At 38.4% G+C, this 27,864-nt stretch overlaps 2 protein-coding genes across 20 annotated transcripts in view; one reads left to right on the top strand and one right to left on the bottom strand.

The window, feature by feature from the left end:
* Nucleotides 1–225: 225 nt before the first annotated feature.
* Nucleotides 226–10,929, bottom strand: LOC129925186 (uncharacterized). Its single transcript, XM_056024015.1, has 3 exons — nucleotides 10,534–10,929; nucleotides 6,612–6,757; nucleotides 226–1,442 (listed from the first exon to the last, which is right to left on the bottom strand). Exons 1-3 carry the CDS (start codon nucleotides 10,592–10,594, stop codon nucleotides 984–986), a joined length of 666 nt encoding a protein of 221 aa, XP_055879990.1. The 5' UTR covers nucleotides 10,595–10,929; the 3' UTR covers nucleotides 226–983.
* A 4,330-nt stretch (nucleotides 10,930–15,259) lies between these two features.
* Nucleotides 15,260–27,864, top strand: part of LOC106070553 (dynein axonemal heavy chain 6-like) — a 136,922-nt gene continuing 124,317 nt past the window's right edge. For 6 of the 19 annotated variants that reach the window (XM_056022901.1, XM_056022908.1, XM_056022906.1 and 3 more), the window contains exons 1-10: nucleotides 15,265–15,416; nucleotides 17,701–17,950; nucleotides 18,788–18,979; nucleotides 19,528–19,602; nucleotides 20,470–20,581; nucleotides 21,753–21,891; nucleotides 24,039–24,186; nucleotides 24,763–24,885; nucleotides 26,293–26,427; nucleotides 27,186–27,300. In XM_056022901.1, coding sequence (XP_055878876.1) covers nucleotides 17,720–17,950; nucleotides 18,788–18,979; nucleotides 19,528–19,602; nucleotides 20,470–20,581; nucleotides 21,753–21,891; nucleotides 24,039–24,186; nucleotides 24,763–24,885; nucleotides 26,293–26,427; nucleotides 27,186–27,300 — 1,270 coding nt within the window. In that variant the 5' untranslated portion in view covers nucleotides 15,265–15,416; nucleotides 17,701–17,719. Of the gene's footprint in view, nucleotides 15,417–17,700; nucleotides 17,951–18,787; nucleotides 18,980–19,527; nucleotides 19,603–20,469; nucleotides 20,582–21,752; nucleotides 21,892–24,038; nucleotides 24,187–24,762; nucleotides 24,886–26,292; nucleotides 26,428–27,185; nucleotides 27,301–27,864 lie in introns of all 19 variants that reach the window. The other 13 variants (XM_056022904.1, XM_056022912.1, XM_056022903.1 and 10 more) reach the window with 6 other exon arrangements.

Below are 27,864 nucleotides of genomic sequence, written 5' to 3'. Positions count from 1 at the left end.
GCTGGATTTAAGTATGTGGAGGGCTGGATTTAAGTATGTGGAGGTCTGGATTTAAGTATATGGAGGGCTGGATTTAAGTATATGGAGGGCTGGATTTAAGTATGTGGAGGTCTGGATTTAAGTATATGGAGGGCTGGATTTAAGTATATGGAGGGCTGGATTTAAGTATATGGAGGGCTGGATATAAGTATGTGGAGGTCCCAGGGCTGGATTTAAGTATGTGGAGACACCGGGGCAGGATTTTTGTGCAGACCCCTAAAATTTTTCAAAAGCTGTAATAAAGATCCACTTATGAATGAAAATACTTATATCTAAAAAAATGTTACATTTTAGAAGAATGAAATAGAGTTTTTGTCAATTCGATCTCACTTTCCTATTAAAAGAATATTTTATATTGTATATTTTAGTTTTAAAAGTGTATATTATTTCGTTTGTGGAGAATAATGCCCTTGGTAAACACACTGCAGTAAGTCCGGATTTTGCATTTACTTATTCCGAGCATGCAACACGCGTACATTTATTTATTCCGACTTTTTTGCACACAAACAACAACAACAACAACAACAACAAAAACACTTAAAAGTTTCTGAATCCATCGAAATTCGGATATATTTTTATCTTTATATGCTGATGCATCTATCTTTTAGAGTCCCTGGGGCTGTAACCCCCCCCCCCTCCACCCGGCCTCATTTAAATCTAGCCCTGTATTCCTACAAGAAACAATACCAGGAACAATGAAGATTAACAGCTGAGTGGACAACATCAAGGAATGCACGAACATTAAGCTGGACAGAATGGTTCCTTTGTAGTGTTGTTGTTTTTCATACCATAAGATGCCTTTTTTTTTTCTAATTCAGTCACTCGTTATGTTTAGTATTTGAGAATTTACAGTACAAAATAAGAAAGTTTTAGTTGATTCAAGCAGTTCTCTTGAAGTAATTTCTCTCCAAGTAATTTCTGTTCAAGTAATTTCTGCAGTATACTTAAATCTGAGATAACGTAATTAGAATATCTGATATGTTGAAGCCCAGAGCAGGGGGAATAATCAACCAATCATATTCCAGTAAGACCAGCACGAGAGACGTGTCCCGGGAACAAACTTTCATCATTGTCCGGAACGAGCACCTCAATGAGGCCAGAATTCGTCTTGTTGTCTCCCTTAGACCAGTGTGCCTTGACACCGTGTCCAGATATCTACGCAGACACTCGTACGTCTTGGCCGGAGCTGACCGGTAGCAGACGTTGCTCTTATAGTCTAGTGTTTCCAACGGAAGCCCCTTAAAAATGTCACGAAATTCATTCTTGAGTTCAAGGCCGCTGCAGAACCAATGAGATTTGTTGATCATAGTTTCATAGCTGACGCCATGATGTGACAGACAGGGGATGAACTCGACCATCGCTTTGCCACAGCGAAATATTTTGTCCGACAGCAAGCAATACTTCTGAAACAAGTTGAGAACACAGAGTTACTTCATTGGGAAAACGGAGAGAAAAGGACAAGAGGTTTAGAGAGTTTGAGTACAGGAAGACACATTTTAGAAGTGAATGACACTGTGAGGACGACACTGTAAGAATGGAATGGAGGGTACCAAATCAGTGGCGTAGCTAGAATGGGGGGGGGGGGGGAAGGGGGTGTTCGAATGTGAAAATCCCCCGGGTCTCCACTGGACTGAAATGTGTTTTTACATTCAATATTACCCCATTATCTCATGTCTTGATGTCGAATGTTAAAATGCAGGGCCACTAAAGAGGTCTGGCACCCCAGGCCTCCAAAATCCTAGCTACGCCACTGAACCAAATGGCCAAATAGACTTCATGACAGATAAAGATAAATTGTAGGCACGCTGACTGAGTGGTAAAGCGCTTGGCTTCCGAACCTGGGGTCCTGGGCTCGAATCTCGGTGTAGACTTGTATTTTGAATTTCGGAATCTTTAGGGCGCCTCTGAGTCCACCCAGCTCTAATGGGTACCTGACATTAGTTGGGGAAAAGTAAAGGCGGTTGGTCTTTGTGCTGTCCACATATGACACCCTCTTTAACCGTGGGCCACAGAAACAAATGGCCTTTGCATAATTTGCCCTATAGATGGCAAGGTCTGAAATGGAAACTAAAGATAAATTGAGGTGAAATGTGTGGCTGAGTGGTATAAACAGTTGGGCTAACAAAGGGGTTAGGGTTTAATTCCCGATGTTCAGGAGGGCTTTCTGATTGGGATTCGACTCGAGGTGGTAGTGTTTTCTGACCAGCTCAACAACTTTCTCCTAGACAGTGGCGTAGCTTGGGTGGGGAGGAGGGGGGATAATTTGAAAATCCCCCCCCCAAATGAGTGTTTTTTACATTAAATATTAAATATTACGCAAAATGCAGAGGGCCCCATTTAGGTCAAGCTTTCCCGGCCCCCCAAATGATTGGGAATTCCTAGCTACGCCCCTGCTCCTAGATAACCCATTCCCCTACATCTCCTCAAAATAGATTGGACAACAGAGCACTGTGCATGTTAAAACATGAAAGAGTAATTTTTTTTTTAATCTTTAACACCATCGATAATGGGATGTTTGATAATAAGCATTCTTCAACGTCATGGGCTATCGCTTGTTTTAACTGATAGTTATCTGCAAACAATAATTAATTGTATACTGTGAAGCTAGTTGGACCCCTGAATATGTTGTTTCAAATAATTATTCATTAATCCTCTCTGTCCTTTATCTTAGTTAGAACCTCTTTCAATGGCAGGCCCGTCCGTTCTTATATGTTGTCCTCCCATCGCTTTCTCTGTCTGCCTCTTCTTTCTGGTACTGTTCCCTGAAGGAAGGTCTTTGCGAGCCCCGAAGATCTTGTGATATGGCCATAGATTTTAAGCTTACGTTTTTTTTACATCATGGGGTCCAATGGCTGTAGTAACCCTGTCTCTAATCTCTTGGTTTGTGATGCAGTCCTTAAATGTGATACCTAGGATCCTTCTGTAGCATCTCAATTCCATTGCTAGGATCCTCCTCTCTAGCTCTGCAGTCAGCGTCCAAGACTCACAAGCATATACAAATGTGGCCATGACCAGGGAGCGCATCAGTCTGATTTTGGTGCCGATGGCTAAGCCTTTGTCTTCTTTTATAATACAGATGTTACTTCAAAAAAGAAGATGATTATGTCTTTCCTTATTAATAATGGTATCTAAGCTTATATGGAGTCTATGGACATTTTTTTCTTTGTTATCTTTATAGAAACTTTTTTTTAACCACCTTATATCTTTCTTACTTGTAATTTGTTTTAATGTCATCTCTTTGTTATACCTTGACACTTCCCTGATTTAGTTTCCTCACATAGGGCAGCAAGTTCTCTCCACGGAGATAGGTCATAGGCAACTTCAAGAGGAGAAAGAAATGCTTTGATTTATCCATGGATTGGCTGAACTTAATAAATACATGTATATTGACTGTAAGCATAGTTACAACACCAAGTCTTAATGCACGGCTACCATTATGTTCTTCGGTAAAACGTCGAAATTCAGTTGGTTGCTTGGTATATAATGGCTGCCTGGTCGTGCGGTTTGCGCGCTGGACTGTCGTTCGGATTTATCGACGGTCGAGGGCTCAAATCCTGCCCGCTCCCCATCCCCCGTCGTCCTGCGGGAGGTTTGGACTAGGAAGTAAACTATCTTCAACTCTGAAGGAACATCCGAAACATGTCAAACATTTTACAAACATAATCCATACAGGGGCGTAGCTAGGAATTTTCTATCGTTCGGGGGCTCGGGGGCTTGGCCTCTTTGGGGGCCCCTGCATTTTGCGTAATATTTAATTTGTAATGTAAAAAAAACACTCATTTGGGGGGGCCCCTTTCAAGTGGGGGCTCGGGGGGATTTTCAAATTCTCCCCCCTCCTCCCCCCACCCTAGCTACGCCACTGAATCCATAAATCCTCTTTCCTTTTTCTGTTGTGTCTCAAGTTCTCAACCTGAGTTTCTATTTAGTATCAGATGTTAGAAAAAAAACAACAAAGTTACATACCAAACAGAGTGTGTTTGTTACAATTTGTAAACCTAGTGCAAACATCTCAATGTCAGGAGCTGCTTATCAAATTACAAACTCAATATTCACTTCAACAAGTTCTTGTAAGAAAAAAAAATGCTTTGAAAAAAAAAATGTATAATATAATGTATTTCCTTTCTTTCTCACCCCCCCCTCCCGCCCCCCCCCCCCCCAAAAAAAACACTCTAAAAAAAAATAGCATAACGCATTTAGATAATGGCTATGAGTTTGGTTTCACGAGATGTGGTAATTTAAACGCCCCCCCCCCCCACCCTCTCTGATCCTTCCTCTCGAGATCCACCAAGTTCCTTTCAAACGTGTCATAGTTCCCTCCACCTTGACAAGTAAAGTCTCTACTCAGTGTGTAGTCTGTGTCTAGACAAATCCTCGCTAGAATGACAAAAACTGAATGGAATATTTTGGTGTAAAATTACTTTAATCTTTAAACGCAGCGACCTCATTTGTGACATAGATTTTAATTTATGCAAATTGAAGTTTAGCTTATCCACAGAAAAAAAAGAGACACAGGGCTTTAGACATTTTATGTTGCTTATCAACTAGAAAATAAAAATTCCTATCTGGAAAAACAGATCAATGACCATGGAGGCCAAGATCCACCTCACTGCGATCATTGCCCCAACGGCAACTTACGCTCGAGAGACGTGGATGTCATCCATTAAGATTAAAAAAAAGGTTTAGATGTGGCTCAGCAGCCATGGGTGAGATAGATCCTAGAAATAACATACCGATATTGTGTCACCAACAGAAACGTCTTTTGCCGCACGGGCATTCGCCCCCCACCTGTGAAGTGGTGATTGAAAGGTGTATGAGAACTGCCGGACCCCCACCTGTGAAGTGGTGATTAAAAGGTGTATGAGAACTGCCGGACAACACCTGTGAAGTGGTGATTGAAAGGTGTATGAGAACTGGCGGACCCCACCTGTGAAGTGGTGATTGAAAGGTGTATGAGAACTGCCGGACCCCACCTGTGAAGTGGTGATTTAAAGGTGTATGAGAACTGCCGGACTCCACCTGTGAAGTGGTGATTGAAAGGTGTATGAGAACTGCCGTACCTCACCTGTGAAGTGGTGATTAAAAGGTGTATGAGAACTGCCGGACCCTACCTGTGAAGTGGTGATTAAAAGGTGTATGAGAACTGCCGGACCCCACCTGTGAAGTGGTGATTAAAAGGTGTATGAGATTTCGCCGTACCCCCACCTGTGAAGTGGTGATTGAAAGGTGTATGAGAACTGACGGACCCCCACCTATGAAGTGGTGATTGAAAGCTGTATGAGAACTGCCGGACCCCCACCTGTGAAGTGGTGATTAAAAGGTGTATGAGAACTGCTGGACCCCACCTGTGAAGTGGTGATTAAAAGGTGTATGAGATTTCGCCGTACCCCCACCTATGAAGTGGTGATTAAAAGGTGTATGAGATTTCGCCGTACCCCCACCTGTGAAGTGGTGATTAAAAGGTGTATGAGAACTGCCTGACCCCACGTGTGAAGTGGTGATTAAAAGGTGTATGAGATTTCGCCGGACCCCCACCTGTGAAGTAGTGATTAAAAGGTGTATGAGATTTCGCCGTACCCCCCCCCCCCCCCACCTGTGAAGTGGTGATTGAAAGGTGTTTGGGATTCGCCGGAATAATCTTTATGAAAGCTGTAACACGTTTACCAAAGTCAGCCATGACATGGAAGCCGAAAAGAGAAACGCAAAAACAAGGGTATCCACGTAAATCTTATAGTATAAAATACAGACGTTACTTTAAAAAAGAGGATGACTACGTTCTACGCGTCATGCATGTTAACCAATGACTTCAATTCTGCCTAGTCTCTGGTTTTCATGGCTGGCTCAAGCAACCCATTCCATGCTCTAATAGCATGACGTAACGCCTTCTTACAAAGTCTAAAATCTGTGGGCATAAGCTGGGAAGAGGCTCTGGAGGCTGTCCATCATAGATCTCCGTGGAGAGAACTTGCAGCCCTATGTGCGGAAACTAAATCTTGAACTATGAAATGTCAATATCAGACAAAGAGATGGCATTTAAACAAATACAAGTACGAAGGATATAAGGTGGTAAAAATAAGTTTCTACAAAGACAACAAACAGAAATGTCCACAGACTCATATAAGCTTTGATAACATTATGAAAAACAAATATGTGTCTGTATACAAATTTTAGTTAAATTTTAAAAAGTCTTTAATTTACTAGAAAAAAACGTTGAATTAATTGTAGAGGAGGAATAAATGTTTCCATTTATCTATGGATTACCTGAACTTGATAAATAGATGTACATTGAATCCTTAACCCTTAAAACGCGTGTGGTAGTTTAGCCTCTAAACATCATAATTGTTATTCCAATTTTTATGCACTCATTGTAAAACAGCTCAGCACTTTAAGGGTTAACGACACTTTTGTTGAAGGCCATGTAATCAATAGTTTAGATAAATCAGTATTTGTACTGATACCACAAGGAAACAAGGATAATATTGATAAAAAATGCAATTAATTTAGTGGGGGAAAAAAAAGAGATCTAACAGCGCCATCTAGTAACAGAAATATAAACGGTTCGAGTCTTAATTTACCTCCATCATATCTGCAAGGGCTGGACCGGAAATCTGAACATTCGTCTTTCGAAAGGTTCTCAAGTTTGGAGCATATGACGTCTTTTGACATTCTTGTACAATATTAGACATGGACTCGTAGATTCCTTTCTCGCAGTTGAAGTAAGCTGGGGACAAAGACAATGTCCTCAATTCAGACAAAATAAAATTAAAGCATGTACAAAGATAAATATAATAAGGCTTGTCTTCGAGTCCGAAGATTAATGAGGAATGCAGTATTTTGCGTGGCTACGCAGCCCAGCTGCGAACTATATTTTTAGCCATAGATGATAGGAAGTCCGATATAAAACCTACGACTATCTGTTGTTCACAGGCGTCTCAGACTTCTGTGCCACTGTGGACTGCATTTAGTGTAAAGAGTGACCTGCGCGAGCCAGGCATGGGTTGCCTGAGCTAGCCAGGAAAACCAGTGACTTGGCAGAATTTAAGTCATTGGTTAACATGCATGACTAAAGGCATGACGCGGAGGACGTAATCATCTTCTTTTTTGAAGTAACGTCTGTATTATATCTAAACGATCGTAAGAGGAAACGTGGGAAACGATTAGGCTGAAGGGTAGCAAAACAAGACTCCCGTGGGGGTGCCTAAGGGGGTGCGAGAGCATCCTCATTGCACTGTGCGGAGTTGTAAAAAAGCTCCCACAACCTTGTCACAATCCAGGCGCTGTTCCTCAAGGGACCGTTACATAATAAATGGCGTGTCCCGCACGGTTAGCCTGGTATAGAAAAGGAAAATGGCGGGGTCTTAGTGTACGCGGCCTCTTGCCACAAGTCTGGCCCACCCGCCAGACAGAACAGTGTACACTGTTCTCATTCAGGCCGGTGAGAGGGAGCTCTTGTTCACTTTTGCTGGCCTAGAGTTCTACCTGACAGTTTCAAGAAGAAGATAAGATAAGAGCCAAATATAACGTTAAAAAAATAATCTGCGCAGGCTGGAAGCAATACAGTATTGTAGATAACTAGAGCACAAAGATAAATATAAATTCTACTGGAAATCTACGTTGTTCTACAGATTCTACTATTCTACTACTGAACTACAAATATGTAGTAGGTCCAGCTTTGTTTCTAATTCTATTTGATTTCAAATTGTACTTCGTATGAAGAAACAAATCGTCCAAAGATAAGCTGGCTCTGGCTGGACAACGTGAATAGATGGACCGGCCTCTCTCTTGATATTCTGCTAGGAACAGCTACTGACCAGAACGAGTGGAGGGATTTGGTTAAGCGAACCGTCTCAGCACACCTATGAAGAAAGTTTAAGGACATAAAGGAGGCGGTGGTTTAGCGGTTTAGCGTTGGCTTCTGAACCTGGGTTCCTGAGTTCGATTCTTTTGTGAAGACTTGGATTTTGAATTTCGGCTTTTTTAGAGTCCACCCAACTCTAACGGGTACCTGACCTTAGTTGGGGAAAAGTAAACGAGGTTGGTCGTTGTGCTGGCCACATGACAACCAGCTCGTTAACCGTTGGCCTAAAAAACAGATGACCTTAACATCATCTGCCCTGTAGATCGCAAGGTATGAAAGGGGAAACTTAACTTAACCTTAGATAGACAGATGAGAAAGAATTCTACTTGATTGCAAACTTAAGTTAGTCAGTCTTCTATTCTAATTCTATTTGGCTGCAAGCTTTAGTTAGATAATTATCGATTCTAATTTTATTTGTTGCAAACCTTAGTTAGATAATCATCGATTCTAATTTTATGTAAGCTGATTATTGTTGGACTAGGTTGGGTTATATTTCGAAATAAAGAATCACCCTTTGTGTCAGGATTTTGTGATTTTACCATCACAAAAGAGATACAAGACACCGATAGCAAAGACAAACAGACACAAACACTCTTTTGTTCCCCTGGCAATCAAATCATTAAATAAGAACAATCTGGTATAAACTTTGTCACATGTAAATTAAGAGTGAGTCTGGTGTGAATGTACACTTTGGTTTCTTATAGTTATAATGTTTTTTGTTTGGTGTAATGCACAAATTGTAAGACAAATTTCCTTACGGATAATAAAGATTATTATTATTATTTCTGTTGTACTGAAAATGTCAAAGGTCGTGGCATCAGACCTGTCACGTGGCAACGAGCGATTGGCCTAAACTGCCCACGGTTGCGATAGGCTTATATAAGATTTATCTCAATTGTACTGCAAATTGTCGTTGGACAATCACTCTAGTGTACTTCAAACAAACTTGTATTGAAACAGTGTCAACATCTTGGTAATAATAACAAATAATGACAAAACATAATATCTTCTAAGTGGGTAATAAAGAACGAAGCGATCGAATCCGCCCGAGTTTTTTTTTTTGTTCCAGTTTCTTTGAAGACTTGTTTCTGGTTTCTAAGTCCAACTAAAATGTCTTTTATTTTCGGTAAGTCTGCTGAGTTTGGCAGAATATTTAACAAGCCAATGTTTTAGTGTCGGTTCAATGGTGCATTGACGCTGGCACTGGTGTGCACACACGATAGACTGAAAGCAAACTTGACTCTCTATTCTTCCCGCGGACCTGGTGTCCTGTACTCTAGTGGAGCTGCACGCTTCATTGACTCCCTTAAACCTACGATGGGGAAAACAATAGAGTCAGGGAAAACTAAGACTCTACCTACTTATTCTCCCCCCCCCCGCCCTCCCAAACTTCATTGTTTCCACTGACGTCAACGTTCAGTACAGAGTCAAGGAAATCCTCTGTTGTTTTAAATCATTTCACCAAATAGCCAATAAAATAGAATATGTCTGTTTCAAAAATTAAATTGTTTCCTTTCAAAGTTTCCGTTAATTCAAATTGTGCAACTTTTTAAAAAATACATGATTTACAGAATTAAAAACGTGACCTATACTGATCGAAGCTGTTACATAATATACACGTCACCAATAGTAAAGACTGATAGATCTAGTAAGTACCATTTACCTTTAAGACTAGTAATAAATATGAATAACTGAGAGGACGGGAAGAGGGGGTTGGGGCGATTCATTCATTGAAGACAGAGCCGTTGTATCATAATGTGTCAAAACAGACTTCGTATCATTATGTGTCAAAACAGACCTCGTATCATAATGTGTCAAAACAGACTTCGTATCATAATGTGTCAAGACATAGGCTTTGTATCATAATGTGCCAAAACAGACTTTGTATCATAATGTGTCAAAACAGAGGCTTTGTATCATAATGTGTCAAAACAGACTTTGTATCATAATGTGTCAAAACAGACTTTGTATCATAATGTGTCAAAACAGAGGCTTTGTATCATAATGTGTCAAAACAGAGTCTTTGTATCATAATGTGTCAAAACAGACTTTGTATCATAATGTGTCAAAACAGACTTTGTATCATAATGTATCAAGACAGAGCCGTTGTATCATAATGTGTCAAAACAAACTTTGTATCATAATGTGTCAAAACAGAGGCTTTGTATCATAATGTGTCAAAACAGACTTTGTATCATAATGTGTCAAAACAGACTTTGTATCATAATGTGTCAAAACAGAGGCTTTGTATCATAATGTGTCAAAACAGAGTCTTTGTATCATAATGTGTCAAAACAGAGGCGTTGTATCATAATGTGTCAAGGCGGAGACTTTGTATCATAGTGTGTCAAGACAGAGGCGTTGCATTATTATATATCTAGACAGAGGCGTTGTATCTCAAATTATCAAGTGAGAACTGCTGTATCTGCTAATGAATAGAAATAGTATCTTTAACAAGCTATCTTTCAAATTAAAAATAAATAAATAAATGTAGAATGTCTCTTCAAGAAAGGAAAAAAAAAGTCTCGCCACATACAGCCCGCGTGTCACAAGTTGCCAACCCCTTGACACTAACATTACATCACATCAGCAGAATACAAAATGTACTTGAAATTTCAGAACAGTTCACTGCTACTCACAAATCGAATACGAGACTGAGGTCATAAAGAACACAGCACAGCAAAAAGTACTTGCGGTCATGGTTCAAATCCTCTCTATGCGACAACGAAGAGGCTGCTCTAATTACGGGTGCTGATTAAAGCGCTCGACCTAAATCCACAGAATATTTTCAACCGCTGAAACCAGAGTCTAGCATAAGTTATGATCTCCTAAAAACCTACTAATTGAATTTATTCTGAAAGATTGTATCATTTAACACGAATAAATCCACCCAATCAGAATGCTGCACTAATTAAATTTGAGAAGTCTAAAAGATGATATCACAAGATGGCAGACAGCTTTAAGAATATAATTTCGGCAAAAGGTTCTCTGAATAAAATAGTAAACATTCAGACACACACTTGAGCAAACGCACGTAATCACATACAAGTTATCATCCACACACACAGGGTGGGAAACAGACTCACGCACACGCGTACAAAAACTATGTAGAGGAAACGTAATGGAAATAAAATTGTAAAATCTGTTTCTACAAAATAGTTTGTCTAAGGCGTAACCAGTAGTAGGGCTGAAACAAGATGAGTAGGAACAGATTGACTAAAAGAATATCATAGCAGCACAAAGATACGCACACAGAGTCACCACAGATTCACTACAGATTCACCACAGATTCACTTAAATAACAATAACAGATACACATCCAAACACACAGATATTTAAAAAAAAAACACAGATGCAAACAGATACTCATCCACAGATACACATCCACAGATACATACACACACACATTTAAAAAAAAATCACAGATACACACGCAGATACTCATCCTCAGATACACATCCACAGATACATACACACACATATTTTTTTAAAAATCACAGATACACACGCAGATACTCATCCTCAGATAGACATCCACAGATACATACACACACATTTTTTAAAAAATCACAGATACAAACGCAGATACTCATCCTCAGATACACATCCACAGATACATACACACACATTTAAAAAAAAATCACAGATACACACGCAGATACTCATCCTCAGATACACATCCACAGATACATATACACACATATTTTTAAAAAACAAATCACAGATACACACGCAGATACTCATCCTCAGATACACATCCACAGATTAAAAAAAAACAACAGAGACACACAGATGTACACGCAGACACACACAAACACACACACGTGCAAACAGGTACACACTCACACATACACTTATACTAAGGTTGGCTCTCACCCCAAAATACGGCTGTTTGTTTGTTTGTTAAATTTGTTTCTAAGATTTGGATGTTTCTTCAGATTTCGAAGATAATTACATTCTAGCCCAAGCCTCCCTCAGGAAGACGGGGGATGACAGCGGGGATAGCTCGAATCAGGAACCATAGAAACCAAACGACATTCCATCCAACATACCACACGACACTCACATAAACCCAACACATCACGTAGATCCGCGTCACAAAGTCATCAATCGTCACAGAACCAAATCTGAAATTGATAAATTGAATTGGTAAAAACAAAAATTCGTTTAAAATGAACGAGCTCTATATTTAATGTTTAATATGAATGGATTCGTCAAACTTTCCAAACTGAAAGTAAAAATGTGAAGCTTCTTCTTCAAATTATTTTGTTATCATCTTTTAGAGTTAGGCCTGGACACCTCCCCCAGAGAAGCTCTCACCGCTCCAATGGTTGTTTACTGAGATGACTGTATCGTTACACGGAACTCTCTGTCTTAGGAGCGCAGCTTAATAAGCACCTAAACCTCAACCTGTGGGTCGCGACCCCTTTGGGGGTCGAATGACGATTTGCCAGGGGTCGCCTAAGACCATCGAAAAAATGGATTGTTTTGTCTATTCTTCTATTGCGCTGTGCGTTTGCGGGAGGGGGGGGGGCGGGAGGTAGGGTCGTGGCAGAGTAGGGGATTGTAAAAAGGGGTCGCCGAGCATAAAAGGTTGAGAACCGCTGACCTAACGGCAACGTGGAAAAACGTTCTACCAGATACCCCCTCCCCCCACTGGTCCACAAATGAGATTGGACCATAGCGCTCTGAGCATGCTATAAGCATGAAAGTAGCGCTATTTAAAGATGCAATTAAAAAATTAGCTAAAGTTTCGAAGAGAATAAACTCACTAACAATGTTTGCCTCGATAGAAGTAAAAAAATCTATAAGAATGAGTTATCTTTATATGAGAAAAGAGTCCTTGTAATCATAACTAATTTCCGTAAGGATCAATAAAGCAGTCTTAGTCTTAGTCTTAGTCTTAAAGAAATAAATTGAAGAAGAAACTTCACATTTTATAACAAGTTCGACAATCGTTCAATAGTTGTATTATATAACCAGTCATAAATATAATATTCATTTCCATGATGGCATAAAACATAATATAATACAATCATTTTCACAATATCATTCTGTCTTTATCAATTATCTGGGCGGAATGTAGCCCACATTATAATACTTCCTAGAAACGCCTTTGGGACTTTCTGAAATATTTAAAATCAATTTGGAAGATTAGTGTCTGGACCATTAGACACTCGCGTCTGTGTCCGCCAGTAGTGTAGCTCTGTAGGATTGTTTTGAGCTGAACTAAAGGTTTATTTAGGAATTATTCTGTTAAAATTTTGGGTTGGAATTTTTACATTGCTTCAAAATCAATAAAACAGAAGTAATGCGTAGGACGTAATTATCTTCTTTTTTGAAGTAACGTCTGAAATATATAAGATAAAAAAAAAAGATAAAGATAAAGTATAACATTGACAAAATAATTCCTCTGGCAATTTTGTGGGAATGAAACTACGACTAATAAACAGACAAGATTTGTTTAATCACTTGACAAGGACAATAGTTCTTTTTGGTCTAATATTTCTCTCTCTCTGTATCTCTATCTTCCTCTATCTATCTATCTATCTATCTATCTATCTATCTATCTATCTATCTGTATGTCTGTCTATCTATCTATATATTTATCTATTTATTTATCCATCTCTATCTATCTATCTATCTATCTATCTATCTATCTATCTATCTATCTATCTATCTATCTATCTATCTGTCTGTCTGTCTGTCTGTCTGTCTCAGTCTCTCCTCCTAACAATGATCAAACATTGTTGCTAAATATACACCATATATACATGTAAAGAAAGAAACGCCCAATTACTCAATACTGCAAGATTTATGTTCCTTATTCAGTATACAACAAAATTAATTACAAACAGTAATAAATTAATTTGTTAATTTTTTTTTATTGATTCATGTATTGTCTTCGACAACGAATAATTGTGAATAGTTTCAAGCTGATCTGACTATGGGAAGTGGGAGAAATAACGTGTACAAGTTTTTACCTGACAGAGTGAGTTGAGGTACGTTTTGTATATACAAACCTCTTGCAGGACGAGTGATAATGATATGATTGAAAACTCGGGACCACTTTCTTTACAGCGGAATGGGTGGCGGACAGACATAAACCACCTGGCTACCTGTCACTGGTGCTCGAATTCAAATTCGACTCGCTCCTTCAAATTATACGATAATTACGTCCAACGCGTATTCATTAGTCAGTCTAGATGTGAATCTTAATTTATTTATGCTATACAAATACATTAATAACATACTTCAGAACATAGTCTTCTTTTAGCCTGCTTACAGATGGTTAGGTAATAGATTAACCCTAAAACTATTATTATAGCTTTTTTATAGCGCTACTTTCATGCTTATAGCATGCTCTGAGCGCTTTGGTCCAATCTCATTTGTGAACCAGTGGGGGGAGGGGGTATCTAGGAGTTGGTTTTCCGTGCTCAGTAAACGCAACTCTGCCCGAGTCGGGTGTCGAACCTCGAGCCCCCTTCTACGTAGCCAAGACAAGCCAAGTTCAAGCGCACTTATCCTCTCGACCACGCTTTCCAGCATATAGATGTAATGAGCTTACATCGACAGCAAATATTCAAATAATATAATTACATTTCTTTACTTTAAAAGTGTAATGAGATTGGTCCTACATTTGTAAATTTATCTCACAAGTTTACAGGTAGAGGACAAAAAAACAAGGCTCTCCGCGTCTAAAATGGCCTCGCACCTTCTTATTAGTCCTAAAATTTGTGGCCATCAGCTAGGAGGAGTCAGTGAAAGTCGTCTATGAAAGATCTCTGTGGAGAGATTACCGCCTAATGCAAACACACGATACGGGAGGACCTAAGTCTAAGTAAACACGTCTGTAATCTATAATAATAAGTCTTTTCTTCGAGTCCGAAGATTAATGAGGAATGCAGTATTTCCCGTAGCCACGCAGCCCAAGCTGTGACCTACATATTTTGCCACAATGAGGCAAGCATAACGATTGTCCGCCGGTGGTCGATTAAGATTTTCTTTTCGCCGTCTGCGTCTGTCCTCGGCATCGGATTTTCTTTTGGTCTCAAATGTGTATCCCGCCGCCTTTGTGAGCGACCTCGAGCTGCATCCTTCTGAAGCCGCATGCAACCAGGTGCTCTCTGTAATATATAAGTCTTTAAGCAACAAACATTCCTTCAATTAAAAAAATGAATATGAGTTGAACGTGATCAAGTATAATTCAAGAGAAACACGGAATATTTCTTCTGTACAGGGGCCTTCATGGAAATAGGGGGCACTTTAGGGATAACAGTTTGAGAAACATCGCCATTGCAGACGCAAAGCTGTGTAAAAAAAAAATATCACGTCATTAAATTTGACTTCCTTGGAAACTAAAACCCAATCATGGCGAATGTTTACACATAGAATGTGTTCAAACCATTGAAATGGTTTCATGTTAAACATTTTCACTAAACAAATACAAATGTCTATACTACATAAAGCAGAGGCTTTCTTTTCAATAATCAAACCAATTTAATAAATTATAGGCTGTCAGGTAATATGAAAAGGATGTAGATCTAGTCTATATTTTTATAATATAGACCTTATTATAGATCTAGGCTTATAGACTAATTGAGTCTAAGAGTGACTTGAGTTGAGTCTAGTCTAGCCCTAGATCTCGTCTAGTGTCTTGCTCTAGTTTTAAAGAAGGCTAGAGTTGTAGATTAGATCTATTCCTAGAAGTATAGACCTAGATCTCTTCTAGTGTCTTGCTCTAGTTTTAAAGAAGCCTAGAGTTGTAGATTAGATCTAGATCTATTCCTAGAAGTATAGACCTAGATCTCGTCTAGTGTCTGGTTCTAAAAAAAGTCTATAGAGTTGTGGATAAGATCTATTCCTAGAAGTCAAGACCTAGATCTTATCTTCTTATCTTATATGATCGAACCAAAAGTAAATGAAAAATTTTTATCATGATCTTGAAACTAAGCCTATACTACATTTAAATAATAATAATAATAATAATAATAATAATCTTTATTGTCCGTAAGGAAATTTTGTCTTACATTACCCCAAAGGTAGACATATAGATCTAGATCTACTTTACGTACAAATAAATCTAGTTTCTTGTTCGGATTTCAAAAGAGAAACTTGTCCTATCTTCATTATCTTGCACGCTGCCCAGCCAACTTTTCACTGGACGACACTGACGTCATACTCGCGTCCACTGTTCCTGGAATGGTGACCCATAGAAGTGGGGGGAGGGGGGGAGGGATTTGGTTACGCACCCCTACGAAGTGCAGGGACGGACGGGATAAGTTCGGCTATAAACATCTAGACTAGCGCTACACTAGATTCAGATAGTGTTCTAGATTTTGATCTACTCACAAATCTCATATCAACTAACTCTGTCATTTTGCACACGTTATATCTCCCACCTCCAATTCTGGGATCAAGTTGTCCTTATCAAAACATTAATTAATCATCTTTTTTTTTTTTTTTTTTTTAAGTTACGTCTGTATTATATAAGATAAGATAATTCATCAAAAAAAGAATATTTTTTTTTTAAATTTAATTAGTGGTAAATAATTTATTTTGTTTGAGTAAAGAAAAGGGAAATAAATCTTACAATATCGAGATACTTGACTTGTACGGTTCTTCCCCTTATTATATACGAATTTTTTTTATTTTTATATATTTTGTTTTTTGTTTTTATTTAGATTCTAGATTTATGTTATTATTACATTCCATTCTCATCTAGATCTTAGATACAAATAGATGTACTTTAAGCCAGGGGTTCTCAACCTGTGTGTCGCGACACCCTTGGGGGTCGATTGACGATTTGCCAAGGGTCGCCTAAGACGATCCAAAATATGGATTGTTATTGACTACTCATCTATTGCTGTGTGTGTGTGCGGGGAGGGACTCGCGGCAGAGTGGGGGATTTAAAAAGGGGTCGCCGAGCATGAAAGGTTGAGAACCGCTGCTTTAAGCTATTTCCAATTTATTTAGCACCGGTACATTGGTTTTAAATTTAAGTTTAAACTCCAACATTTCAAATGAAACTTAAAGTTCAACACTTTAATTAACAGGCACGACGGGATGAACACATGAAGGAACGTCCCTAATTTATAAGCTAAGATAAGATAAGATGGTATATATTACAGACGTTACTTCAAAAAAAGAAGATGATTGCGCCCTACGCATTTCATGTGTCAATCTAGTCATGCATGTTAATCAACGACTTAAACTCTGTTAATTCGTTGGTTTTCCTGGCTGATTCAGGCAACCCATTCCATTCTTTAATTGCACTAGGGAAGAAGGAGCACTTATACGAATTTCTTCTAGCGTATGGAATAAGAAATGTGCCTCTATCTTTGTGTCTTTCTGAGCATTTCATTAGGTTTTGTTTTTCAATTTATAAATTATAGTTATAGTTGGTTAAAAATATCACGAGGTCACAACAAACGAAATTTTTTAAAAATTTAAATATAGATAGATTCTTGCACTAGTTCTTATCCAAGAAAATACCAAGGTTCCTTCAAAAGAGAAGATAATTACGTACTACACGAATCCCTGTTTTAGTATTAATGTAGTCGTGTATGTTAATTAAACTTAACTCTAGGTTTTCTTGGTTAATTCAGTCAGCGTTGTCCATGCTCTAATAGCACTAGGTAAAAAGGAGAACTTATACGAATTTGTCCTAGCATATGGAACTAAGAAATATGCTTCTTTCTGGGCATCTTTTTTGGTGTTGATTTTGTATTTGTAAGTTACGGTTCAGTGCTTTCTATATTATTGCTACTTTTCTAAATTCCATATAACGTTTTGTGTTTTTCAAGGCCTAAAAGGCTGCAAAAAATGTCGCAGAAAAACAGCTTCCATGGTGACCTCCCTAAACTACAGCCACTTCCGGTTATACTCCCCGGTCAAGTGAGAGAGATGAATAAAGAGGAGAAGCTCAAAGCCCGGCTGTATTCCTACGCGCCTCTTACTGCGCCCATCAATCCGCGAGCCCTGAAGTTCAAAGGTGTCACCCAATGCCAAGCCAGGAAACTCACCAAGCCCATTGAACGCAGAGTTGAGCCATTGGTAGGTTTTGAAGTTGGTAGATTTACACATAAAACTTGAATTTCGTATTTTTCTTGATTATGGTTTATAGCATTTATTTGAATTTACAGCATTCATATGATTAGCTACTAGTTTTATGTCGTAAAATTAAATCACAAAATAACAATCGCCCTCTTATAGTTGTATGTAGATGTAGTTAATGTTGTAAAAATGTTTGCAAAATGTTTTACATGTTTCGGATGTTCCTTCAGAGTTGAAGATAGTTTACTTCCTAGTCCCAACCTCCCGCAGGACGACGGGGGATGGGAGCGGGCAGGGTTTGAACCCTGGACCATCGATAAATCTGGACGACAGTCCAGCGAGCAAACCGCACGATCAGGCAGTTACCATATCAGACTTTGCAATCTAAAGGACAGGTGATATAGAGATCTTGCTTTTCTATGGCCAGGCCGAGCGCGTTATGTGACCAGACTATCGACCGACCGCATTTACTTTTTCACTACTAATGGCAGCCAGGCAAGGACCCATTAGAATTAGATTGGCTCACAGTGCCTTTATAAAAAATCACAATACCAGTCTTCATAGGTATTCGAACCCAAGTCCCTTCGTTTCGGAAGCCAGCGATTTACCACTTAACCAGCATTCCCCATAGATAGATAAAGTACTGAAAACAAAATAAATTTTATGTGGGTCGCATTTCTAGAAATTAAAATGCAACACAAAGAGAATTTTTTTTTTTTTATTTCGTTTGAAAACGAGAAAATAAAGGGCGTGGTCTGTGACACCGCTTTTCTTTTCATAGAATATGAAGATGAACCTAAACTGTTTATAAATCAAGTATTTTTCCTATTTGAACAGCCTTCACTACAAAAATATCAAGAGACCCACCAGCCGGAATTCCTCCAAAAGAAAGAGCTTGAGAGATTGGAAAAACTCAGAAAGTTAAAAGAGGAAGCGGAGAAAGCTCAGAAACGAATGAAGAAACAACAGCGTCAAAGTTTAACGGTTGATGTGGACAGCCTCCAAGACTTGACGGCCTTGAAAAAATCGGTTGGTCCAAGGCAAAGTAGAATGTTGATCAAAGTATCATTTTTGATACTTTGGAATGTTTGTAGCATTATTTTTAGAAAATGTTTGCTTGTTTGTAAAAATAGTTTCCATGTTTCGGATGTTCCTACAAGGATGAAGATAATTTACTTGCTAGTCTAAACCTCCCGCAGGACGACGGGGGATGGGAGCGGGCCATCGATAAGTCCGAACGACAGTCCAGCGCGCAAACCGCACGACCAGGCAGCCATTGACATTCTGTCTGGTTCTTGTTTAGTTTTCTGTACCCATGGATTACTCAGATCTAGTAATTATGTCTGTTTAAATCGCCCTAAATTGTGCCGATGTCCCATGAAATCTAAAATCTGAGTCTAAATTCAAATCTTTTAATAAATTAAATTTACATCTTGGAAAACAAAGTCTCAATACAGAGAAACAAAGTCTCACCACAAATTTACGTTAGAACAACCAATGCATTTATTTATTATCTTTGTAAAAATGAGCTAACTACAGTTTGAGTTACCTGAGCATTTTTGTAAGTATTTTTTCAGTCTTCTACAACTTCCGAAGTGGAGCCATCAGTGGTTGAGAAATTTTACAGACAGACTTTTCCTATTGTAACCTATGTAAGTTGTTGACACTGACCTATACATTCATGTTATAAACTATGTAAGTTGTTGACATTCACCTATACATTCATGTTATAAACTATGTAAGTTGTTGACACTGACCTATACATTCATAGTAAGTTTTCGACACTGACCTATATAAGTTCATGTTATAACTGTTTTAGTTGTTAAATATAATCTAAGTTGTTGTCACTGACCTATATAAGCTCATGTTATAACTGTTTAAGCTGTTATCATAATCTAAGTTGTTGACCATGATCTACATTGTTATATATAATCTAAGTACTTAATACTGACCTATGTATTCATGTTAATGTTCTTGTTGTCTTTTATGTTGTTAGATAAGATAAGATAAGATAAGATAATTTTATTGATCCAATCAAATGGAAATTCAGTTTGACTACAGTTGACAACCTCAGCGTAACTACTTTACAAAAACATTATGGATGAAAAATTCGAACAACATTCACTCACGAAACACATACACATTCACAACCAGCGCTTTATGAATTATACTTCTATGTACTTCTCGATAACGACAGGTGATCTTGTAACACTCTGACTGACAGTGGGATAAAGGAGTTTTTAAATCTTTCTGTTTTAGTCCTAATGGAAAGGAGACGACCACTTCGTTCAGATCTTATGTAACAGTGGTTTAATGGGTGCAGGTTATCTTTAAGAATCGTGAGTGTTTTGGAAATGCATCTTTCATGAAAAAGCTCTTCTAGAGATGGTAGCTGTATTTGAGTGATATACGATGCTTTTTTAATTAGTCTATTAAGTCTATGTCTTTGTGCCAGTGAAGTAGTTGATCAATTTACGCATGGGAAACTAGCTTGTAATATTTAATGTTTTGATCCTCAGGAGGACATGTGCTTGACCCAAGTGGAAGAGTCCATTGTGGGCAGAGGGAAGAGCAAGATGGGCAAGATCCATACATTTCAAAGCACGCCTTCCACGGACAACACAATCAAATGTAAGTCATTCTAAATTACGTTTATTTATAGATCTAGTAAATAGATCTACACTTTAAAGAAAGAAACGATGATGAAGAAATTCAATAATATATCGAAGTTTGCATTTGGGCCTCACGTTGGTCTACTGACCAGTCAGAAAACGCACGTTTAAACTGTAAGGCCATATCACTATGTAAAAGTAAAGTTCCCCTCTCAGACCTTTGTGGTCTATAGGGCAGATGATGTAAAGGTCATCTGTTTCTGTGGCCTACGGTTAACTAGGGTGTCATGTGGCCAGCACAACGACCAACCGCCTTTACTTTTCCCCAACTAACGTTAGGTACCCATGAGAGCTGGGTGGACTCAGAGGCGCCCGAAGATCCTGATGTTATCACTATGTACTCATGGCTCATTTCTGAGGGGGAAAAAACCAGAAAGGGAAAGTGATGAGAAGACATCAAAGTATTTAAATATTTAAAAGGGTTTAATTAAAAGTTGAAAGGGAAAGGGATAACGAAAGAAATGGCTTCAAGTTAAAAGTAATATACATGTAGAGTTTGAAAATTAAATCATCACTCAGCTGATACTAAATTTTAAATGTTAAATGTGATATGATTGAAATGTTAAATGTACTATGATAACTAGATTAAAAGTGCTGTTAATATACAGGTTTAATGTGTCATGATTACACAGGTTTAATATGCTAAGATGACACAGGCTAAACCCTAACCAAAAGAACTAAATTGTAAATTAAGCAAAAGAACAATTACGAAATGTCAATGTTATAATTATAATAATAATTATAGCTTTTATATATATCGCTACTTTCACGCTTTTAACATGTTCAGAGCGCTTTGGTCCAATCTCATTTGTGACCAGTGGCGAGGAGGGGGGAGGTAGGGGGTATCTGGGAGAAGGCTTTCCGTGCTGCCTTTAGGCGCTCAGAAAAAAACAACTCTGATCAAGTCGGGTGTCGAACCTCGAGCCCTTTTCATAGGTAGCCAAGCCAAGCGTATTTGTCTTCTCGACCACGCTTCCCTTGTATATCTTCCAGTCTGTGAGTGTATGTTGAGTTGGAAGCTTATAATTTAACTTTATTAACTATTGTGTGTGTGTGAGTGTATGTTGAGTTTGAAGCTTATAATTTAACTTTATTAACTATTGTGTGTGTGTGTGTGTGTGTTGATGCAGTTATTCCCAGTTTTGCGGGCCTGGATGACATGGACCTCATCGTCAAGACGGTCCTGGAGAATCGAAACCGTATCGCTTGTTTGTATCTAACTCCTAAAGTCCCAAAAGACTCAGTGGACTATCACTATTACAATCTCAAGTAAGTTTAGTGACTAGATTGTTGTGTAAGAAACCTAAAACTAGATCTCATTGTACTGACATTGAGCTACCATGGGGTGCCAGGACATCCGCGCTGTTATCAGTAGTAGACGCCTCTGCTGGCTTGGTCATGTTCCCAGAATGCTACAAGCTCGACTCCCAAAAGACATTCTGTATGGTGATCTGACAGAAGGCAATACATCTCCTTGTTTCCCACTTATTAAGTTTACTTATGTATTTCTTTAACATCGACATCTATAGTAGGAGGTACTGGATAGAGCCAACGCCATGGTCAGAAATGTTTCACGTAAAGAGTAGCTCCAGGCTGGAGCAACCTGCCCAGTGTGCGGCCGAACATTCCGGGCTGACATAGGTCTCACCAGCCACATGAGGAGGCACCAAACCCCAGTGCAAAGCCCTCAGCCCCCTGGATGACAAAGTGGTCATCATCGAACCACGATGGACGAACTATATATAGCATTTTATTTATCACACACTCACACTCATAGTTCTTCATATAGATACGCAGAACCACGCAAACACACACACGCAAGAATTATAAAATTGCTTAGCTCCTTTGTTTTGTCGCCTGCATTTGGACCCCCTCCCCGAATGTATGGCTGTGAGCTTTAATAACACTATATATATAGTGCGTCCATCGTGGTTCGATAATGACCACTTTGTCATCCAGGGGGGCTGAGGGCTTTGCACTGCGGTTTTGTGCCTCCTCGTGTGGCTGGTGAGACCTATGTGGGTCCGGAATGTTCGGCCGCACACTGGGCAGGTTATTCCAGCTGGAGCTAGCGTCACTGGCCTTGCTTTTCTTCTCTGGCGTTTTTTCTTCTGCCAGCGCTTTTCTCTTTTCCTCAGCAACACTACAGTTATATTGGCGAATGTTCCGTTGTTTATAAATGCTAGATCGCTGATTTCTTGTATTATTAACAAAATACACTATAGAGCGAAGTGATTTAGGCGCATTCTTTTTGAATTATCCTGCGTTGTAAGGCGTGAATCCTTAACATTCGTTATAACACTGACAGATATAATCTTACACCATGTCCCCACAAATATTTTTTTTTTAATTTCTATAATATCACTCAGACCTTAGATTGTCTATCGAATGTAAAGCGATATCACTATTCTGGTTATCAAATAAAAATGACTGTTCACAAATCTATTAATTACTACTCACTAGTGGTATAACTCTGATGTAGCTTATTGGCACCTCTGCTGTAGTCTCATTGACACATCCGGTGTAGTGTTGTCTCCATGACACTTTGTAGTGTTATTGACACCTCCGATGTATTTTAACAGGGACACATCTGGAATCGTGTGTCTCCTTGATAAATCTGGTGTAATGTGTTTCCTTAATAAATTTTGATGCAATGTGTCCTTGATAAATCTGATTTGATGTGTCTCTTGATAAATCTGATGTATTTTGTATCCTTTATAAATCTAATGTAATGTGTCTCCTTAATAAATTTAATGTAATGTGTCCTTGATAAATTTGATGTAATGTGTCTCTTGATAATTCTGATGTGATGTGTCTCTTGATAAATCTGGTGTAATAAGTCCTTGATAAATTTGATGTGATGTGCCTCTTGATAAATCTGGTGTAATGTGTTCTTGATAAATCTGATGTGATGTGTCTCTTGATAAATCTGATGTGATGTGTCTCGATAAATCTGATGTGATGTGTCTCTTGATACATCTGATGTGATGTGTCTCTTGATAAATCTGATGTGATGTGTCTCTTGATAAATCTGATGTGATGTGTCTCTTGATAAATCTGATGTGATGTGTCTCTTGATAAATCTGGTGTGATGTGTCTCTTGATAAATATGGTGTAATGTGTCCTTGATAAATCTGATGTAATGTGTCCTTGATAAATTTGATGTGATGTGTCTCATTATTATTCTGGTGTAATGTGTCCTTGATAAATTTTATGTAATGTGTCCTTGATATATCTGGTGTAATGTGTCCTTGATAAATCTGGTGTAATGTGTCTCTTGATAAATCTGATGTAATATGTCTCTTGATAAATCTGATGTGTAGTGTAACTCTTGATAAATCTGATGTAGTGTGTCTATTGATAAATCTGATGTAATTTGTCTCTTGATAAATCTGATGTGATGTGTCTCTGGATAGAGTGGCTGAATACAAAGACGTCAATAGAAAAGATTATCTGTCAATGAGCTACAAGTTTGTCACCAGGATTAGGTACGGCATGCAGATGGAAAACATGACCCTCGAGCAGTGGACTCAAGAAGTGGACATTTTTAGAAGACTTAGAGTGGTCAGTCAGTCAGTCAGTCAGTCTATCTATCTATCTATCTATCTATCTATCTATCTATCTATCTATCTATCTATCTATCTATCTATCTGTCTGTCTGTCTGTCTGTCTATCTATCTATCTATCTATTTATCTATCTATCTATCTATTTATCTATCTATCTATCTATTTATCTATCTATCTGCCTGTCTGTCTGTCTATCTATCTATCTATTTATCTATCTATCCATCTATTTATCTATCTATCTGTCTGTCTGTCTGTCTGTCTATCTATCTATTTATCTATCTATCTATCTATTTATCTATCTATCTGCCTGTCTGTCTGTCTGTCTATCTATCTATCTATTTATCTATCTATCTATCTATCTATCTATCTATTTATCTATCTATCTATCTATTTATCTATCTATCTGCCTGTCTGTCTGTCTTTCTATCTATTCATATGTTTGTATTTTTGAAAACGGTTTATCTGTCTGAACGTTGGACTGTCTATCAATCAGTTTATGAGTTGTTAACATTTCTTCACTGCCTATGCTATCAATGATTTTGTCTATTATTAAGTCAAATGTTTACTGTACAGTATAACACCTTTCGCCTGCACCGGAAATGGAAAGCCTTCAACGTTTGGCTGAAGAACATGCAATCACTGAAAACAAATTTATGCAAGAAGTTTTTGAACGAACATTTGTTTATGTTGAATCATGTAAGTAAGAATTCTTTTTAAATGTTCATACGGTAGATGAGCTAGAGATTTGCCATGTCTTTAAAAAAAAATGGGATCTTAGATTACTGCTATTAGAACCTTAAGCTGCAGACCTACAACTTACAAAATTTTTTGCTTTCATGAACTATATAAATTTCTCAAAAGATGTTTGAAACACATAAAGTCTGGACCGATACTTTGTGTTAGTTATGGTACATTCTGTTCAACTTTTATACCTCTCTTTAAATTTATCTATAACGACATTCCATTTTATCTTCCTGTCGGGATGTCAAATAATGTTTTATTGTAATTTTGTTTAAAAATAAAGATACCAGTTTCATTCTTTGCGATCTACGGTGACAGATGATGTAAAAGTTTCTATGGGCGAAGGTTAACGAGGGTGGTCAGCTCAATGACCAACCGCCTTTGCTTTCCCAATGTAAGTCATGTACTTATTACAGATGGATGAACTCGGAGGCGCCCTAAAAATACCGATGTTCAAAACCAGTCTTTTCTAGGATTTGAACTCAAGAAGCCTAGCGCTCTATCACGCGGCCACCACGCTCCATTTTAGAGTGTAGATATTGTAGGTAGTGAATGTGTTATTGAAATACTTTCTTAAAAACATTTTCACATAATTACCTTTTGACTTTTTCCTTCCAATGAAACACATAAAGTCTGGACCGATACTTTTAAGGACCGAAGATATTGAGCTTTAAATGAGGACACTTAAAAAATTACTCGGCTTAGATTCACAACCTACAAAATACATCAAATTATTCATCTTAGTTGAAACTCTTTTTAGTTGTGACCTACAGAGTACGTAAGTGAAGTAAAGCGCTTCTTTGACGTCCTAAACCATATAGGCCAGATCTATTTAAAATTACACACATTCGTTATGTCTGTAATTTGATCTGACTTTATTAATCCATTGTATTTCCTCATATCAAAATGTACGTAAATATTAACATTTCTTATAATTTGAATGTTTAGTGCTGAAGCACTTGGAAAGTCAATCGTTGTTCGTCGCATGTGGACTGGAATGTCTCTCTAAACCAGCGGTTCTCAACCTTTTATGCTCGGCGATCCCTTTTTACAACCTCCCACTCTGCCGCGACCCCCCCCCCCGCACACACACACACATAGCAATAGAAGAATAGACAAAACAAAAAAAAATAATTCATTTTTTCGATGGTCTTTGGCGACCCCTGGCAAATCGTCAATCGACCCCCAAGGGGGTCGCAACTTACAGGTTGAGAACCCCTGCTCTAAACTATACGTCTACAGTCGCACGAAAAAGCGCTGTAAGAGATGAACCATAGTCGTTCTACGACTGACGGAGATAACAAATAGACAAAACACAATTTTGTCTCTTTGTCGTTATTGTGTCAATGTCCATACTTTCAGACCTTGAGACCAGCTATAGTGACAGTGGTGGGCTTGTGTCTGACCACTCGACAGCTAGAGATGTACGTCGTGGATGACCGAGTCTGTTATACGCTGGACTCATTTCTGGACACTCAGAAAGCCCAGCTGAAAGAGGTAACTCTGCAGATCATTAGATTCGTGTTAGCCACGTAATGTCAAACTGGCAAAGGTCAGGGCCAGTCAGGGGAGATAGTATGTTCCTCAACCAACCAAGAACCACTAATCAGTATGTTTGTTAATTAAAGGACATCCCAATGCTTTTTAAAACATTTTGTTTCGTTCAACTTACTTAGACTTAGACTTAGGTCCTCCCGCGCCGTTCGGCGCATTGGGCGACAAGCTGTCTCCATAATGATGTGTCACTGGCAATGTCTGAAGCCTCCTCCCACCTGGTGTCCACTGTTCTGAGGTCCTCCATGAAGGTGTGTCGCCAGGTAATACGAGGACGTCCCTGTTTGCGCTTTCCTCGTTTTGGCTTCCATGTTATCGTGTAAACGGCAGTTCAAGTTCTACTTCTGTGCCGTTTAGTAGTGTTCGAAGTCGAAATAGCCTCTAAGGGAGATAACTAGATCTTAAGAGACATTTGTGGGAATATACGGGTTATCTTCCTTTTTGAGTACTCTCTTAAACCAATAGTAGGTCGAATAAATTATCTCATAACATTTCCCAGCCTTGTTGATAGGCCTATCGGTAATTTTTGCTCTTACTTGGATCCCTTCAGTACAGACAAAATGTTCAAACATGTTTATATTATACTCTAATAGATCTGGCGATTGGATGAAAATACAGATAGATCTAGGTAGAACAAAACATGCTCATTTGTTTTCTGTTTCTTAGACTTAAAATTTAATGTGCAATACTTGTATGTCAAGGTCAAGACACGTCTGGATAGGTTCCGTGATCTGGTGGCGAACACAGTGTATCATGCTTGTAGATCCTGTCTCATAGAAGCTGGTTTTTTGCCAGACGACGACCCTTTGTTCTCAGGTATAGAACCTAGCTGGCCTGGAATTACGCTGTTGTGGGCTAATCTAATCTGACTTCACTTCTGTCTCAATTATTACTTCACATTAACCACAGAATATTATAAGTTAATAATATACTTAACTCTTTCTCTCCTAATCGACGATATCATCGTTGATTTTGACCTCATTAAATTTAATTGATGTTTAATTTTTTTTAACTTGACTTTGAATTATATAAAAAAAGAGCATGCATTTCCCTTTAATTCTGTACCAAACACACCATTTTCTGATAACAAACAACAAAGCTATTGAAGCCCAATCATAACAGGGGGAGTGAAATAGTAATGAGCAAAATGAAGAAATCCTTCAAAACGTGGAAAAATAATTACGGAGAGAAAGAGTTAATAACAACTTTCACTGTTATAAAATGATACCTTTATTTATCACTGGGAAGTTCGTCTAGTCTTCATAAACATCGTACATATAGCACATATCAATCTGTAATCGAGGCGAGGTACATATAGCACATATCAATCTGTAATCGAGGCGAGGTACATATAGCACATATCAATCTGTAATCGAGGCG

Source organism: Biomphalaria glabrata, chromosome 3 (assembly GCF_947242115.1).
Source record: "Biomphalaria glabrata chromosome 3, xgBioGlab47.1, whole genome shotgun sequence".
Taxonomy (NCBI): Eukaryota; Metazoa; Mollusca; class Gastropoda; family Planorbidae; genus Biomphalaria; species Biomphalaria glabrata.
Note: the sequence above shows the minus strand (reverse complement) of the source record. Positions and strands in the feature narration are given on the sequence as shown.

Coding starts and splice junctions, on each gene's coding strand:
- LOC129925186 (XM_056024015.1), bottom strand. CDS start 10,594: ATGACCGCAAGTACTTTTTGCTGTGCTGTGTTCTTTATGACCTCAGTC. Junction 6,758..10,533: donor CTCAGTCTCGTATTCGATTT/GTGAGTAGCAGT, acceptor CTTTGTCCCCAG/CTTACTTCAACTGCGAGAAA. Junction 1,443..6,611: donor CCCTTGCAGATATGATGGAG/GTAAATTAAGAC, acceptor AACTTGTTTCAG/AAGTATTGCTTGCTGTCGGA.